The 17,981-nt window shown below is 39.1% G+C and overlaps 1 protein-coding gene across 1 annotated transcript; it reads left to right on the top strand.

The window, feature by feature from the left end:
* Window positions 1-3,588, top strand: LOC143913727 (uncharacterized). The gene is made up of 2 exons (XM_077433697.1): window positions 1-179; window positions 255-3,588. The coding sequence occupies exons 1-2, from the start codon at window positions 66-68 to the stop codon at window positions 2,142-2,144; spliced, it is 2,004 nt and encodes a 667-aa protein (XP_077289823.1). The 5' UTR covers window positions 1-65; the 3' UTR covers window positions 2,145-3,588.
* Window positions 3,589-17,981: the final 14,393 nt, after the last annotated feature.

Here is a 17,981-nt window from a genome sequence, read left to right as displayed (position 1 = left end):
AGTAACAAATTTAGACCAGGCGAAGCGAGTCGGTCTGGTTGTTGTCAGAGTTAAATACAGGGACGATGGAGTGCAGGCTTTGTCTTGGACCAGCTCCGGCCGAGTCTTCCGTCTCTATCTTCGGCGATCCTCATCCAGAGCGTCTGGATCAACGCATTCGGACCTGCTGTCAGATTCAGGTCGGTGCTGGTAACAGGTTACAATTATTGTGGACCCAATTGGTCAACTCTTAATCTTACTTCTTTCATCTGCAGGTTAAAAGAGGCGATGGGTTGCCAGACACGGTTTGTCTTTCGTGTAAGACTAATCTGGAATTGTTGATCAGCTTTCGAAAGGCTTGTTTTCGAAACAACGAATCCTCTCGACTGAGGTTAGTTGATTGCTTGAAGATCGAGCCTGAAGAAGTTTTATTGGAAGATGTAATATGGAACGATGAGCCTTCACAATCGACAATTCACCAAAAGAATAGTGAAATTTGCTTGAAGCCGTTTCCCATTGAATCTGAACTTATTTTACACAAAAGATCACCTCCTGGAGAAAAGCTATTTCAATGTGATATTTGTTTGAAATCATTTATTCAAAAAAATAGACTTGCGAGACATTTAATAACTCACACGGGAGGAAAGCCTTACAAGTGTGAAATTTGTCTTATATCATTTACTCAAAAATATAACCTCAATAAACATAAAAAATTGCATACTGGGATAAGACATAAATGTGACATTTGTTTGAAATCATTTTCTCGAGAATCTTACCTCGTGATTCATAAAAAAAATCATTCTGAGATAAAACCACACAAATGTGAAATTTGTCTAATATCATTTAGTCAAAAATGTCACCTTCTTACACATGAAAAAGTGCATACTGGGATAAAACCACACAAATGTGAAATTTGTCTTGAATCATTTACTCATAAATATAACCTCGATAAACATAAATATTTGCATACTGGGATAAAACCACACAAATGTGAAATTTGTTTAAAATCATTTATTAGAAAAAATACACTTACGATCCATTTGAGATCTCACATGAGTGAAAAACCTTTCAAGTGTGAAATCTGTTTAAAATCATTTTCACAAAAACAACAACTTTTGAATCATGAAACATATCATAATGGGATAAAACCACACAAATGTGAACTTTGTCTTAGATCATTTACTGAAAAATCTAACCTCAATAAACATAAAAAATTGCATACTGGGATTAAACATAAATGTGACATTTGTTTGAAATCATTTTCTCAAAAATCTTACCTCGTGAAACATAAAAAAAATCATACTGAGATAAAACCACACAAATGTGAAATTTGTTTAAAATCATTTGTTAATAAAAGTAAACTTGTGAGACATTTAAGAACTCACACCGGTGAAAAACCTTACAAGTGTGAAATTTGTTTAAAATCATTTTCTCAAAAATCTCACCACGTGAAACATGAAAAATATATTGGGATACAACCACGCAAATGTGAAATTTGTCTTAAATCATTTACTCAAAAATCTAACCTTGATACACATCAAAATTTGCATTCTGGGATAAAACCACACAAATGTGGCATTTGTTTAAAATCATTTTCTCGAAAATCTTACCTTGTGATACATGAAAAATTTCATACTGGGATAAAACCACACAAATGTGATATTTGTCTTAAATCATTTACTCAAAAATCTAACCTCGATACACATCAAAATTTGCATACTGGGATAAAACCACACAAATGTGAAATTTGTTTAAAATCATTTCCTCGAAAATCTTACCTTGTGATACACGAAAAATTTCATACTGGGATAAAACCACACAAATGTGATATTTGTCTAAAATCATTTACTCAAAATTCTGACCTCAAGATACATACAAATTTGCATACTGGGATAAAACTACACAAATGTGAAGTATGTTTAAAATCATTTACACGAAAATCTGTACTTGTTTCACATGCAAAATTGCATACTGGGATAAAACTATACAAATGTGACTTTTGTTTAAAATCATTTTTTGAAAGAAATACACTTGTGAGACATTTAGGAACTCACACGGGGGAAAAGCCCTACAAGTGTGAAATTTGTTTAAAATCATTTTCTCGAAAATATGACCTCAGGTCACATGAAAAATTGCATACTGGGGATAAAACGACACAAATGTGATATTTGTTTCAAATCATTTGCTCATAAAAATGAACTTGTGATACATTTAAGTACTCACACGGGGGAAAAGCCTTACAAATGTGAAATTTGTCTAAAATCATTTACTCGAAAATCTAACCACGAGACACATAATAAATTGCATACTTGGATAAATATAAAAATAATGTTATTATATAAATACTGTTAATATTCATACATTTTGGCTGCATGGCTGCTTTGGTTTAATTGAGCGCTTTTGAATTTCACGCTTCGAGATACACCGGCGCTGAACGCTACGTTAAGCGCCTAGTGTGTACTAGCTGTTAACCCCTGTACACACTCGGCGCTTTCGAAGTGCGCGCTTCGAAATTCTGGATATCCATTGAAGTATAATGCATAGAACCGCTCTCAGCCTCCAAAAATGTTGACACAAAAACTCTGCGCGACGGAGATGTCAGCTGTTTTGCTCAGTTGTTTGCTAAACTTTGTAGCAGTAGGATCTCTTTGAACTAGGCTCTTCTTTCTCGAAAATGTCGCTTTGTGTAGTGAAATTGTGTGGTAGTAGTAGTTCGACAAAGTGCGAACGGTTACCTGACAACTCGTTCACAGATTTTCCGTAAACCGATGATGCGCTCCAGGCATTACGTATACGGCCATCTCTTTCTCACCCCGTCTGTTCACCGTGATCTTGTTTACTATGCCAATACGTATGCAGCCATCTCTTTCACATACCGTCTGTTATCTGTGAAAGAGATGGCTGCATACGTAATGGCAGAGTAAACGAGATCATGGTGAACAGACGGGGTGAGAAAGAGATTGCCGTATACGTAATGTCTGGAGCGCATCATCGGTTTATGGAAAATCTGTGAACGAGTTGTCGTGTCACCAGTTCGAACATCTGTGTGTGCACGTGCGTATAGATGTTCGGACCAACCTCACTCATTGAAAAACAGGGCCGATGGATTGAATAGTTTACTCAATGTTTGGAGGAATAGATTTGTCTCATTTAGTCTTGAGTGCGAATCTAGTTTTAAGATGCTTTTTTGAGCAGCCTTTTGGATACACATCTCCAACTGTCCTAACAGTAGTAGACAAAAGCAGTTGCTTGGTTTCGACAGAAAAAACACCGTATATGGTAAACTGCAAGCTCTGTTTTATCCCCTCAATTTCTTAACTTAATAAATGAGCAAAGGGATTGGAAGATCCTTCTAAATTGTCTAATTTTATAAATTTTATGCAAATTTCACTTTTATTCGTTATTTTAGCATCTATTCGCAAAATTTACGAATTTAACATCTATTCCAAATTTTAGCATTAATAGCAAAATGCCCAAAATACGTGTCTAATGATTACTAACAAAATTAAATTAAAATTGTAAAAAAGAAAATTATCAGTAGATCAGTAGCTATTGAAATATATATATAAGATGTATTGTGAACATAATTTAGTAATAATAAAAACCATGAAAAAATCCAAAAAATCGGATATGTTTATCGATGAAGTTCAAAATAGACCTGCAATTTGGAACATGGAAGGTCCCGAATATAAAAACGACAATAGAGAAGCCACACCCATGCTATCACCTCGACTTTTCCTATTTCCCAATTCCCAAGTGACGAATGCGCACCCTGCTCCAGTCCGAAAAACGCGGCAAAAAGCGCGTCGTGTGTACGCTGCCGTCGGGCACTTCAACGGCGCTCAACGCCGCGTTAAGCGCCTAGTGTGTACTAGCTGTTATTCTCATTGCAGTTTATTTAAATAATTTTAAGAGAAATGATAATTGAAAATTAAATACACAGATCTATTAATTGACTTTCTTGTTTTATTTATTTTAAGTGGATGAAATTGAGATAATTTTGGTAAACACACTTCCTCCTAAGCCAAAGTGCTCTAAAATTGTGTCAATTTTAACATAAGGGGCGAAAAGTATGACCGGCGTAAGAAAGGGGTTTGTTGCTGTTTTGAAAGGAAAAATTAATCACGAGGTACTTGCTTACCATTGCGTCATTCATCAAGAAGCTATTTGTGTGCAGACATTTCCAGAAAAAGTAATGAAATCAGTGATTAAAATTATCAACTCCATTATAGCTATGCTCTTAAACATCGCCAATTTAAATAATTTTTTGTTAAAATATAAAGTGAGCAGATCTTCTGCTGCATAACAAGGTACGTTGGTTACACTGAGCAACAAAAAATCACGTTTTTGGGTTACCAGAGCGGACACTAACCAATCTTTACTAACTTTGACCCACTGAATTCAAATATGATAATGATTTTTGTTGGTCGGTGATCGATGACGAGATATAAGCGTTTAAAAAAATGCGCAATTTTTAGTTTTTTGGCTTTTGCGGTCTTTAACTCAAAATCTAGTATTGCTGTGCTCAAAGTGAGTATTGGAATCAATAGTCAGATGTTTTTCCCATTGATTGTGATATTTCATTGCTTCAAAATACTTATAATTAATTGTCTAGCGAATTTTAAAAGTCAAAAATATATTTTTTTTACGGATTTTTTTCCGTGCTATTTTTCGTTTATTTGTTTAATTTTTTATTTCACCACGTTTATAAGGATTGGTTTTCTGTATTAATATTTTTTTTTATCTAAACGTACTAACTCAAACGGTAATTGCAATTTAAATGCTTTCGTTGTGTTGTATTGTAATAAAATTGGATTTTTTACTCGAGCATATGTATGTCGTTTTGTCTCTTCTAATAAAGACTTTACTTCCAGGACTGTGATGTTTGATTTTTCTATTTTTTTAATTTGAGATTCATATGTATTGAGCTGTGAATACAAGAAGCAAAAATAAGCTTCATTCATTGGATCATCAAAAAAATCTTTAAGGGCTTTTGGTGGTCTGTCTTCGTTAACGAAAAAATCTTTTAATGGCTGCCACAGATCCAATATTCTTTCATTTGCAGGTCAAAGTGATAACCACCTATGTAGTCCCAACGTAGGATAATAAGTTTTGGTAGGCAACACCAACATATTCACAAAAGTCTTTGAGTTTTTCAGTCCTCACTGTGTAAATGTTAAAGTACTTGAATATCTTGACGACAATTGATTCAACATCGACAGTCAAAACATCAGCGGCTATTGATAGAGTGTTATGCAACACGTGTGCTAGACATCCTATGCCTTCAATATCTCTTTCCAATTCAGAATTCAGTCTAAAAAACACATTATTTCTTCCAGCTCGGCTTAGACCTCCGAGTTAGTGTTCGTATTATCTCCACAAAAAGCGATAAGCTTATCCATGGGAATATTTAGATTTTCAAGAGATATTTTGCAAAACTCAGCCATTGTTTCAGATCGTTCATTACATAAAGAAGCCAATTTTAGTAATTTGGATTGCTGTCCAACTTTTTAATTGAAGAATTGAATTACCAAGGGAAACATCTGTTCAGCATTGTGGTTACTGACATCTGTAGCTATTCCAAAAAATGATGCCTCATTTAAATCTTTTATGCATTGTTGTACACTGCAAGGGGCGAGTATATTTTTCACGATTGCTGTGGCCTTAGTTCTGGCTGTAGTTTGTTTCGTGGCTACTTTTAAGTCAGCATACATCAATGCATTCATTGCATCAACGCATTTTTTTAAACGCTCACATCTCGTAATCGATCACTAACCAACTAAAATCATTATCATATTCGAATTAAGTGGGTCAAACTTAGTAAAGATTGGTTAGTCGCCAATTTGGTAACTCAAAAACGAGATTTTTTGTAGCTCAATGTAATTATGGCAACCCTAAACTAGTAACAAATTTAGACCGGGCGAAGCGAGTCGTTCTGGTTGTTGTCAGAGTTAAATGCTGGGACGATGGAGTGCAGGCTTTGTCTTGGACCAGCTCCGGCCGAATCTTCCGTCTCCATCTTCCAGAGACCAGATCCTCATCCAGAGCGTCTGGAGCAACGCATTCGGACCTGCTGTCAGATTCAGGTCGGTGCTGGTAACAGGTTACAATTATTGTGGACCCAATTGGTCAACTCTTAATCCTACTTCTTTCATCTGCAGGTTAAAAGAGGCGATGGGTTGCCAGACACGGTGTGTCTTTCGTGTAAGACTAATCTGGAATTGTTGATCAGCTTTCGAAAGGCTTGTTTTCGAAACAACGAATCCTCTCGACTGAGGTTAGGTGATTGCTTGAAGATCGAGCCTGAAGAAGTTTTATTGGAAGATTTAATATGGAACGATGAGCCTTCACAATCGACAATTCACCGAAAGAATAGTGAAATTTGCTTGCATAATGGGATAAAACCACACAAATGTGAAATTTGTTTAAAATCATTTGTTGATAAAAATACACTTAAGATCCATTCGAGATCTCAAACGGGTGAAAAACCTTATAAGTGTGAAATTTGTCTAAAATCATTTACTCAAAAATCTTCCCTTAATTCACATGAAAAATTTCATACTGGGATAAAACTACACAAATGTGAAATTTGTTTAAAATCATTTGCTCATAAAAATGAACTTGTGAAACATTTAAGAACTCACACGGGTGAAAAACCTTACAAGTGTGAAATTTGTTTAAAATCATTTTCTCAAACATCTCACCTCGTGCAACATGAAAAAGATCATATTGGGATAAAAACACACAAATGTGAAATTTGTCTTAAATCATTTACTCAAAAATCTAACCTCGAGAAACATAAAAATTTGCATACTGGGATAAAACCACACAAATGTGGCATTTGTTTAAAATCATTTTCTCGAAAATCTTACCTCGTGATACATGAAAATTATCATAATGGGATAAAACCACACAAATGTGAAATTTGTCTAAAATCATTTACTCAAAAATCTTCCCTTTATACACATGAAAAATTGCATACTGGGGATAAAACCACATAAATGTGGCATTTGTTTCAAATCATTTGCTCATAAAAATGAACTTTGTAACACCACGTTTTCCCATCGTCCCCTAGGGCAACACTCGCCCTTATTTCGAGTGGCAACTCAGAAAAACCTCATAGGCGCGCGCGCATGTAGAGCGCGCTGTCTCTTACCCGCGAACTCTCGTCAAAGAAACATCTCTCCTGTGCACGTCTCCAGGGGGAGACGGGGCCGAGAGATTCACCGCCATCAGTGCTGAAGAACCGCCACGAGGTCGAGTGTAGCATCACTCCCTCCCCTGAGTTCCAGCCCAACTTCCCCTGCATTCCTCACGCTGTTTCCGGAGAAACCTCAGCCGTGAGACCGACGAGGAAGCTGTTATCAACGCACACGACTTGCAGTCAGGAACCTCCCCGACTATATACATTTATATAACTACCCCAAGGTTAGTCCACGTTTCCACCTAACTTGACTCTTTGGAAGAATAACGAGATATCACGCCCTCTGCATAAAGACGCGCGTAATATCGTTCATTACATTGGCGCCCAACGTGGGGCCTGACCAGCAAGTCACTTTTGCGTTCACGAAGTCATCACGAAGATGGCCTCAGCGTACAATCTACGCTCCGCGGGGGACGTAGACCCAGAGGCGTCTACTTCAGAGGCGACTTCCCCACCGGAAGGTCAGTCGGCTTCCCCACCGGAAGGTCAGTCGACTCCCCCATCACCAGTTCCAGTAGACGGCGCAATGCTGTTGCAAATGATGAAGCTGATGATGGAGCAGCTTATAGCTTCCCGAACCGCATCTGTTCCTTCCCCCGTCATTTCACCTGCCCCGGTCGCGGCGGGAAATTTCGCGAATTGCAAATCTCGGTTTGCCGGCGACTCGTCGGAATCAGTCGAGGCGTTCATTGATGCCATCGAGACGTTCAAAAACTGTTGCCGAATCCCCGACGAGGACGCGCTTCTAGGGTTACCCATGATGCTCGATCGAGACGCGGCGACTTGGTGGGTGGGAATGAAACCTTCCACCCCCACCTGGTCCATGGCGCTAGAGGCGCTACGAAGCAGCTACGGCGAACGTCGACCGGCTTACCGTCTGTTTCTTGAAGTTAGCGCAACTAGGCAACTAGAAGGAGAATCAACGGACCTTTTCGTAAATCGAAAACGCGCGTTATTCGCGAAAATGCCGTACGACATTCCCGAAACGATGCAACTCGACATTGTATACGGCCTATTATCTCCTTTTCTACGAACCCGTTTGAGCCGAGAGCGGATAGACAATTTCCAGGAATTGATTCTCCGAGCCCGCACGATCGCCGATATGGACGCTGAGACCCCAACGGGACTACCTGAGGCCAGAACAATAGCGAGCCCCGACATTCCACGCCGTTCGAGACCCACATCGGACACATGGGAAAGGCCCGCGGCCGGAAGTGACCGAGCATTCACGAAAACGGACCGAATGGGCGAACAAAGGCCGCGATTTCGTCCAACATGCTCGTTCTGCCATAACCGAGGACATTCGGTTGAAGAATGTCGAAAGAAAAAGGAGACACATACGAGAACACCTGTCGCATGTTACGGTTGCGGAGCTCCAGGTGTGATAAAGAGCAATTGTCCCACGTGCAAGACGAAGACCGGGGCCACGTTGTCAACGATCGCCCTGGCGACGTGTCCACGCCAGATACCGGTGACCCACCTATCGTCCGTTCTCCGAGCGACGAAGGCACCAGCTCCCGCGAAGACCCCTATCCTCGACTGGAGAAAACGCCCGGAACAGAGAAAACGCGCGGATCAAGTCCGAAGAGCGGCGAACTGTCGCACCTGTAACCCCCCGGTGACCCACCTATCGTCCGCCCTGAAGGCCACGAAGGTACCAGCTCCCGCGAAGACTCCTATCCTCGATTGGAGGAAGCGCCCGGACCAGAGCAGACGATACGCGGACCAAGACCGAAGAGCCCACACCAGATATCGAGCCGCCGATCTGGTGCTGCTGCCGCCATACGTCAACCCCGCTGAAGAGGGGCGGAGCGCTACGTTCGTCCCCGTACGAGAGGGGCCCTTCTGGATCAGGGAGACCCTGAGTCCCACCACCTTCCTCATGTCCGCTGTCAACATGCCTGTCGATCAGCGGATGTCACACCTGGTCGGCGTTCCAGCGCCGAGCGTGCCGAGGCGAAGAAAAGGAAGGCCGCGAAGACCATCAACATTCGTCAAGACAACTGTCAATACGCTGGCCGATGAGCGGATGCCCCACCTGGCTGACGTTCCGGCACCGGTCGTGCCGAAGCGATGCAGAAGAAGACCTCGTACGAAGCCCGTTGCACAATGATAGGCTTCGGCGCTATCCGAGTTCAGAGACCGGACGCTTGCCCTCTGAACTCGAGGGGGAGGATGTAACACCACGTTTTCCCATCGTCCCCTAGGGCAACACTCGCCCTTATTTCGAGTGGCAACTCAGAAAAACCTCATAGGCGCGCGCGCATGTAGAGCGCGCTGTCTCTTACCCGCGAACTCTCGTCAAAGAAACATCTCTCCTGTGCACGTCTCCAGGGGGAGACGGGGCCGAGAGATTCACCGCCATCAGTGCTGAAGAACCGCCACGAGGTCGAGTGTAGCATCACTCCCTCCCCTGAGTTCCAGCCCAACTTCCCCTGCATTCCTCACGCTGTTTCCGGAGAAACCTCAGCCGTGAGACCGACGAGGAAGCTGTTATCAACGCACACGACTTGCAGTCAGGAACCTCCCCGACTATATACATTTATATAACTACCCCAAGGTTAGTCCACGTTTCCACCTAACTTGACTCTTTGGAAGAATAACGAGATATCACGCCCTCTGCATAAAGACGCGCGTAATATCGTTCATTACAACTTGTGTAACATTTAAGAACTCACACGGGTGAAAAACCTTACAAGTGTATAATTTTTTTAAAATCATTTTCTCAAAAATCTCACCGTGTGAAACATGAAAAATATCTTATTGGGATACAACCACACAAATGTGAAATTTGTCGTAAATCATTTACTCGGCAAACCCGCGTTTCGACCGGGTTTCACCGGCGCTCAACGCCGCGTAAAGCGCCTAGTGTGTACTAGCTGTTATTCTCATTGCAGTTTATTTAAATAATTTTAAGAGAAATGATAATTGAAAATTAAATACACAGATCTATTAATTGACTTTCTTGTTTTATTTATTTTTAGTGGATGAAAAAGAGATAATTTTGGTAAACATACTTCCTCCTAAACCAGCGGTTTCCAAACTTTATGCTACTACGCCTCCCTAAAAAAATTTTTTTTTCCGCGCCTCCCTACCTTTTATTTTTTAATAGATATAATAATATAGACACGTTTTAAATAATAAACCTTTATTTAAAAAAAATACTGAACACTACAATAGACAGAATAATAAAAAGGTTTTGCTATAACATAAATTTATACGATCACCTATATTTATTTTTATATTAAATTAATAATTAAACTACTTCTAACACATCAAAATTTAGTGCGAAGGATGTTGTTGTTTATTGGCACAAAGTTTATCAAATCTTGGGGGGCAATATGGAGAGTGCCACTCGTAACTCCTTTTCTACTATTAACCTGGCTCGATATTTGGTTTTCATTGCAGCTAGTGCCGAAAAGCCCGTTTCGAATAAATAAGACGTTACAAACGGTAGAAGCACTTGCATTGCTTTGCAATACAAACATTCATACTATCCACTAAGATTCATCCAAAATTTAATTATGGTTTAATTCTGAAACTTTTGTTTTAGTGAGCTATCGCATGATAATTCTATGAATTTTTCTTTTTCGATGGTTTTCAGCTCGGATGCGTCTTCTTCATTATACATAGTTAAATGGATTCTGTATCCACAAACATTTTGAGAAATCAAAGTCTTTGAAATAATTGGAAAAATGCAGCACTAAACCATCGAAGTGGTCAATAAAAAGATTTTTACTTGCTTCAATATTAACTGTGGCCCAGAAATCTTTGGAAAGTGAAAACATATCCAACTCATTCTTTTGTAAATTTGATTTCCATAACTTTTTAATGAAAGCTTTTACTTTGTCTTTTTGAACAAGTGGATGTACTTGTGATCCCTGCATTGCTTTATTTAAACCGCTCAATTTTCCAAAAATTTCAACCAAATAGGCAAGTTCATGTCTCTTCATGTTGGTTTTCTTTGAGAAAGGTTGCTAATTAAATGTGTATATAAAAATGAAAGAAAAATAAAAATAAACATTCATGCATTGAATTTTTACTGTTAAGCTACGATATGAAGTATTATTTATTTGTAGATATTATGGTATGAAAATTATTTTTTTATTTAATTAAAAAGTTTTGACGCCTCCCCTGGCAATAGTCCGCGCCTCCCCAGGGAGGCGCGCCTCCCAGTTTGGAAACCGCTGTCCTAAACCAAAGTGCTCTAAAATTGTGTCAATTTTAACATAAGGGGCGAAAAGTATGAAAAGGGTTTTTTGCTATTTTGAAAGGAAAAATTAATCACGAGGTACTTGTTTACCATTGCGTCATTCATCAAGAAGCTATTTGTGTGCAGACATTTCCAGAAAAAGTAATGAAATCAGTGATTAAAATTATCAACTCCATTATAGCTAATGCTCTTAAACATCGCCAATTTAAAGAATTTTTTTGTTAAAATATAAAGTGAGCAGATCTTCTGCTGCATAACAAGGTACGTTGGTTATCAAGAGAAAACGTTCCGCTTCCTTATTAATAGAAATTAAAACATTTCTCTTTAACCCTTTGGCTGCTACGAGGTTTTTCAATGTCCAAGCGAAAAATGCTAACATTTGTAATTATTTTGAAAAAAAATAAATATAATATTTTTTTTTACATACTTACTTCGCCGAACACTCGTAATTTTTATAAAACTTTATATACATTTTTAAGAAGCAGTCGTGGACTCGTGCTCTCTCTTTCTGTCTTGCTTTTACATGCGTGCGTGCGAAAGAGATACCTACATATATACACTAAATAAGTTTTGACTATTTGAAATAATCTATTTTTAGATATCGATGTATCCTTACAACATGCGATATATTCGAAACAGGTAGCGGTCTTTCTCTCTTTCTTTCTTGGTTTTAATTGTGTACGTGTGAGCGAGACACACAAGGATGCGAAGTTTCTAATAATCAAATAATTTTTCAACATGTATCATAAACATTTTGTATGCATTTCAGTTGCATTTGATTGATTGCATGAATTCGTGACGTCTCGTGACCTATATAATTGAAAGCGGATTTCTATTGTTTTTTGCCATTTATTTTAACTCTGCAAAATGATATCGGACAGTGAAAGTGATGAAAGCGAAATAATAGCTCCTCGCCGAGGAACTCGACAAATCAGCAGCTCTACTGATTCTGAAAATGAATTTATCGACAATAATCAATTCCCAAGTAATAACTCCTTATATGACATTGACAACGAACCCGAAATTTACTTTGATGATGAACCCGAAATTGAAGAGCTTTTATTTAAAAAATTGATAAATATTTATAAAGCTTGATTGAAAAATAAATATAAATACGTATATAAAAAAAATGTTTCGTGCCACTGATGCGCTGGTGGCTCAAAGAAAGTATTGAAATACGACAATTAATGACGTCAACAACGATCGTCGTAGCAATCTTCGCCGATTTCAAAACAACGATTTATCGTTGTTGTAGCAGTCAAAGGGTTAAAAACACTATTGTGGCGGCTCGCTTATACGACATGGTCAAGTTTGGTTGCCTTCCTGCGAGTGGGGACCAACCCGGCTGGGTTCGGAGAGCCACTACCCACTCTGTCTTCAGCTGTCATATAATAAACACGTGCATTAACATGCCAGTCGTCTCATTCTTTCATCCTCCATATTGGTGACCCCCGACATCGAGCCACGCAGCCTCGATCAATTTCAACATGCCGCTCATCCCTGCCTCGCCGAGCCAGGCGGGAGAGCTACCCGCCGCGCCCCCATCGCCATCAACACAGCACGCCGCGGCCCGCGGGTGACAATAAACGAGCAGACACGGCTACCTACCTACCTACCGACGTCCAGCCACAACGTCGATGACAGGTGCTTACAAAATGGGGGAGCGAATGAGACGACGATCTTGACAGCTGGATGTGGAGTCATGCGCGATCCACTACACATAGAACGGTCATCCAGCACCACAAGACATACACCACCTCAGCACCATCATCATCATCAAGGCCCCGTCCGTCCCCACGAGCGTCGTCACGCCGAGACGGGCGGTAGCGCTACAACACCTCCACGAGCCACAACGACTCACAGTCCAGCTCGGAGTATCATCAACCACATCGATGCCCCTGCCGCCCCCGCCGCCCCACCAACCGACATCAGCTTCGGAAGAGCGGCGCCGCCGCAGCATCGCATCGCATCGGCGCGACCATCGGACCACCCACCGTCCTGCTCGCGACGTCACCGCCCTCGAATCTACCGACCATTCAGGGCGGTACACCTATGTACACAGCGGATGACCCACGTCAACAATTTTTTTCTCCCCACGTAATAATTTTTTTTCTCTTTGTTTAACAATAATTTTTTTCTTTTGTAAAATTTGTTTCTTTGTAATTTTGGTATCGCTGATGCTGGGGGGGGAGTGATGTGGCGGCTCGCTTATACGACATGGTCGAGTTTGGTTGCCTTCCTGCGAGTGGGGACCAACCCGGCTGGGTTCGGAGAGCCACTACCCACTCTGTCTTCAGCTGTCATATAATAAACACGTGCATTAACATGCCAGTCGTCTCATTCGTTCATCCTCCATACTATCTATAACTAACGGAAAATCAGTGGTGGATCCAAAAAAATTATTTCATGGTAGACGTTACGTCTCATCTAAATCAGTTTAATCGAAAACAACAGGGGATGGTAAAACAATTTTTTCGATGTTAACACTTTCAATGCTGAGCTAGAATCTGTTGTTTTCGTGCTATGCTGATATTTTATAAAATATTTCTGTCTCAAATGTCTAGACAGTTCTTGGAACGCGCGTCTACCTGCACCTTGCATAAAGCACGCTATACATTACCTATATTCATTATTTTATTATTATTTAGCAAATAATATAACGATATTTAAAAATAATAAAACACTTTAATTTATTATCACGAGACATAAATTGGGAGAATGTTCTGAGATTGAATAAATATTTTTTTTTCCAATAACACTCGAAGGCATACTCAATTTGTATACTCGAAATTATTATATATATATATATTTACATACATTTATACACTCTCTAAGATGAATCCAAGGGCAGTCCAGGTTATAGATGTGTAGCGGAAAGTCAAGTAGATATGTAAGTCAATTCGTAAAGTGATAAATCCAAGGATTGCCCAGGTCGTAGTTATATATGTAGCAGTTGGTTCAATAGTTAGGAGTCGCGAATTAGGTTGTGTTATGCTGCGTACGGACTAAACCAACGACGATTTTGGGCCAACTTTTTTAACCAGCAGGATAAAACCAGTAGCGTACAAAATATTGAAATAAAATTAATATTGATATTTAATTTCAATTTTTAAATTTAATTTTTATTTCGATATTTTGTACGCTACTGGTTTTAAAAGTTGGCCTGTGGGCCGTTCGTTGGCTTGGTGCGTACGCACCATTATGAGTCGTGAAAACGGATGAATGTCTCAAACGAAAGTTGAGCTAAGATTGAATGTACTTTTCCTATGGTATTACATGATGTTTTCCAGGAATCGACTCACCATTATCGTTTAAGCAGGTAAATCGAAAACAAATTGGCATTTTTACATATAAAGTGATAGCATCATATTTAGATCACCCATTAGACATTTTAGTATATTCATTCATTTAATATAAGCTTTTTGTATAAAAATATAATCACCAAAACATCTATATTTTTTGAATAATGTAAAAAAAACAGTAAATAACATTATATAACATCGTATTTGCGAGAGTTTTTATTTGTGTTGTTTACATTCCGCCCGCTGCGAAAGACGATGTATATGAGTTATTGTTTGTGAATATGATGAATGTACGTGATTTCATAAATGAACGTGACATATTATTAATAATGGGTGATTTCAATATGCCTAGTGCCAATATTCATGTCCGCAATAAATTTAATTTTGTAATTTCCTATTGCGCCCTAGTACAGGTTGTTTCACCCATTAGTCCAAGTAAGCTTGATATTATGTTGGTTAATGAATCCAATGTGTCAGCAACGATGATCCTATGCCCAAAAGGAACTGCGATCATCCCTGAGGACCTATATCATGATGCATTACAAATTAAGCTTCTGTTTTTGTCTTCTGTGAGACCTGTTTCAGCTTGTTCATCTGTTGGGGTTCCTTCATCACCATGGAATTTTGCTCGCGTTGATTCTGAATTGGTTTATAATGAGGTACGTTCTATGGACTGGCGCCAAATGTACCTCATGAATACTGGTGATGCTGTTGAATTTTTGTATAACACACTATATAATATTTTTGACAGTTATGTTCCTCGGTTCATCGTATCCTAATTTAGAACTACGTCGTCGGGTTTTTCCACCGTGGTTTGGGTCCAAACTTATAACTGATGTTCGTGCAAAATGGTTGTCTCATAGAAGATGGAAACGTAGCCAATCATTTCGTGACTATGAGAAATTCCGGATTCTTAGGAAGATCGTGAAACGTGGTGTGAGTGAGCGTTATACCCTCTATCTCAAAGAGATGGAGAGTGCTATCGCAAGTAATCTTCACCACTTTTTCAGATTTATTAAGAGTAAGCATATTTCACATGGCCTTGAGCATTCGTTCTCATTTAATAATAAAAGTTGTGTCGGTCCTGAGATCGCTAATGCTTTTGCTAGTTTTTTTAGCTCTGTATTTGATCAGAGATCACCATCCCTTGATGCTAATTTGGCTTCCCAAATTGGTACTGAAGGTGTTGGTATAGACATTCCGCGGGTCTCGCTTGGAGATGTTAGGATAGCAATTTTGAAGCTGAAGGGGTCTGTTGGGCCTGACGGTGTGCCCCCTGACGTATTAAAGGCATGCTGTAATTCGCTCTTAGAGCCTCTTCAGTTTATTTTTAACCTTATTCTGGGTTCTGGTAATTATCCTGAAAAATGGAAATTATCTAGAGTCATTCCCATTCATAAAAGTGGCTCTAAAAATGAGGTTGAAAATTACAAACCTATTGCTATCATCTCGGCTATTCCCAAAATTTTCGATAATATCCTTCACCGTTTGATTCTTTTGCAGTTCAAAAGATTGTTGTGTGATGAGCAGCATGGTTTTTCACCATGTCGTTCCACTACCACTAATCTTGCCTGCTTTTCATATTATACCATGTCTAAAGTTGACCGTGGACAACAAGTTGATGTAGCCTACTTTGACTTTCGAAAAGCATTTGATCTTGTCAACAATGACGATCTTATGATCAGATTAGCTGAAGTGGGCTTTTCTCCACGTCTTCTTAAACTCTTTGCTTCTTATCTTAGTGATAGGAAGCAATTTGTTAGATATGGTATTTATGAATCTCCTTCATTTTTTACGTGATCTGGTGTAACTCAGGGGTCCACCTTAGGCCCTTTACTATTTACAATAGTCATTAATAACCTCCCTAAAGTACTACGCAATGCTTCATGTCTCTTGTTTGCAGACGACGTTAAACTATTCTTTGCTGTTAAGGATGAGAGGCAAGCCTCTCTCCTTCAAGCTGATATTAACGCTGTTTTAGAGTTCAGTTCCAGTTTAGGGCTTGAACTGAATACTAGTAAATGTGCCATTATGAGTTAAGGACGTGCGAATTCGCTCTATTGTCACGGATATTCCATTGGATCCGTATTGTTGAAGCGCGTGGAATCAATGGTCGACTTGGGTATCACTTTTGATCCTCAATTCACCTTTCACAACCACATCAAGACAATCGCTGACGATTCCTTTCGTCGACTTGGATTTGTCTTGAGATATGCTAGATTATTCTCCAACCCCTTGTCTTCTCGCTTGCTTTTCAACTCGCTTGTTAGAAGTAAGCTAGAGTATAATGCAATTGTGTGGAATCCGCATGAAGCAAACTACTCACTTATTAAAGAAAAAGTGCAAAAAGCATTTCTTCGTTTTCTTTATAAGAAAGAGTATGGGTACTACCCATATCTCTATCCTACTCCTTTCCTTTTGGGCATGCTTGGGTATAATTCCCTTGAACTTCGGAGAAACTTCTCGTTAATTCGTTTCGTTCTCCAGCTATTGCGTGGTAATACGTCATGCCCGTTGTTGCTGGAACAGTTGGGACTTTATGTCCCTAATAATTATGTGCGTGGTAGACATCATCATTTGATGGTTGTACCTGCTGCTGGCACAGTTCTTTTTCGAATGGCTCCTATTCCAAGAGCTATTCGACTTCTCAATGAAATCGTTGCTGCTGTCCCTGAATGTGATATTTTCCACCTTGGGGAGCGTAGATTATCGGATATTATCTTAACATATTTATTTATCTGGTAACCTGCACTCATCATTACTTTCTTAATTTAAATGTGATGAATGAGTGGAATCTTAATCTACTCTCTTCCATTTGGGCCTCGTTGTGATTTTATTTTTTATTCATATTTTGTTTTATTTTATTTTACTTTTTCTTTCTCCTTTGTATATTTTTATATACTATTTTAATTTTGTTCAGTGTAAACAAAGAATGGGATTTATGGATTTTATTTTTAATTTTTACACTTTTGTTATTTTTTTTTTCTCTCTGAATGATGTATTATTTTCCTTTTGTTACTTTTTTTTATTATTTTATTTTACCATGTTTTCTGCTTTTGCTTTTTTCCTTTATTTACAGTTTACTTGTTTTTATATCATGTTCTTATATCTTTTTCAAATGTAGGCCATTGTGGCGCATTAGGTTCTTCCTGTAATGCCACAATGGTCCAAAACTATTAAATAAATAAATAAATAAATAAATATAGGGGATGAACAATTGAGATGACTGGCATGTTGTCACAATTATATAAAATTTAAAATAGAGAGTGTATAGAGACTTTAG

Source organism: Arctopsyche grandis, chromosome 1 (assembly GCF_051622035.1).
Source record: "Arctopsyche grandis isolate Sample6627 chromosome 1, ASM5162203v2, whole genome shotgun sequence".
NCBI lineage: Eukaryota > Metazoa > Arthropoda > Insecta > Trichoptera > Hydropsychidae > Arctopsyche > Arctopsyche grandis.
The sequence above is the reverse complement of the archived record's forward strand: the minus strand, read 5'-3'. Positions and strand labels throughout refer to the sequence as shown.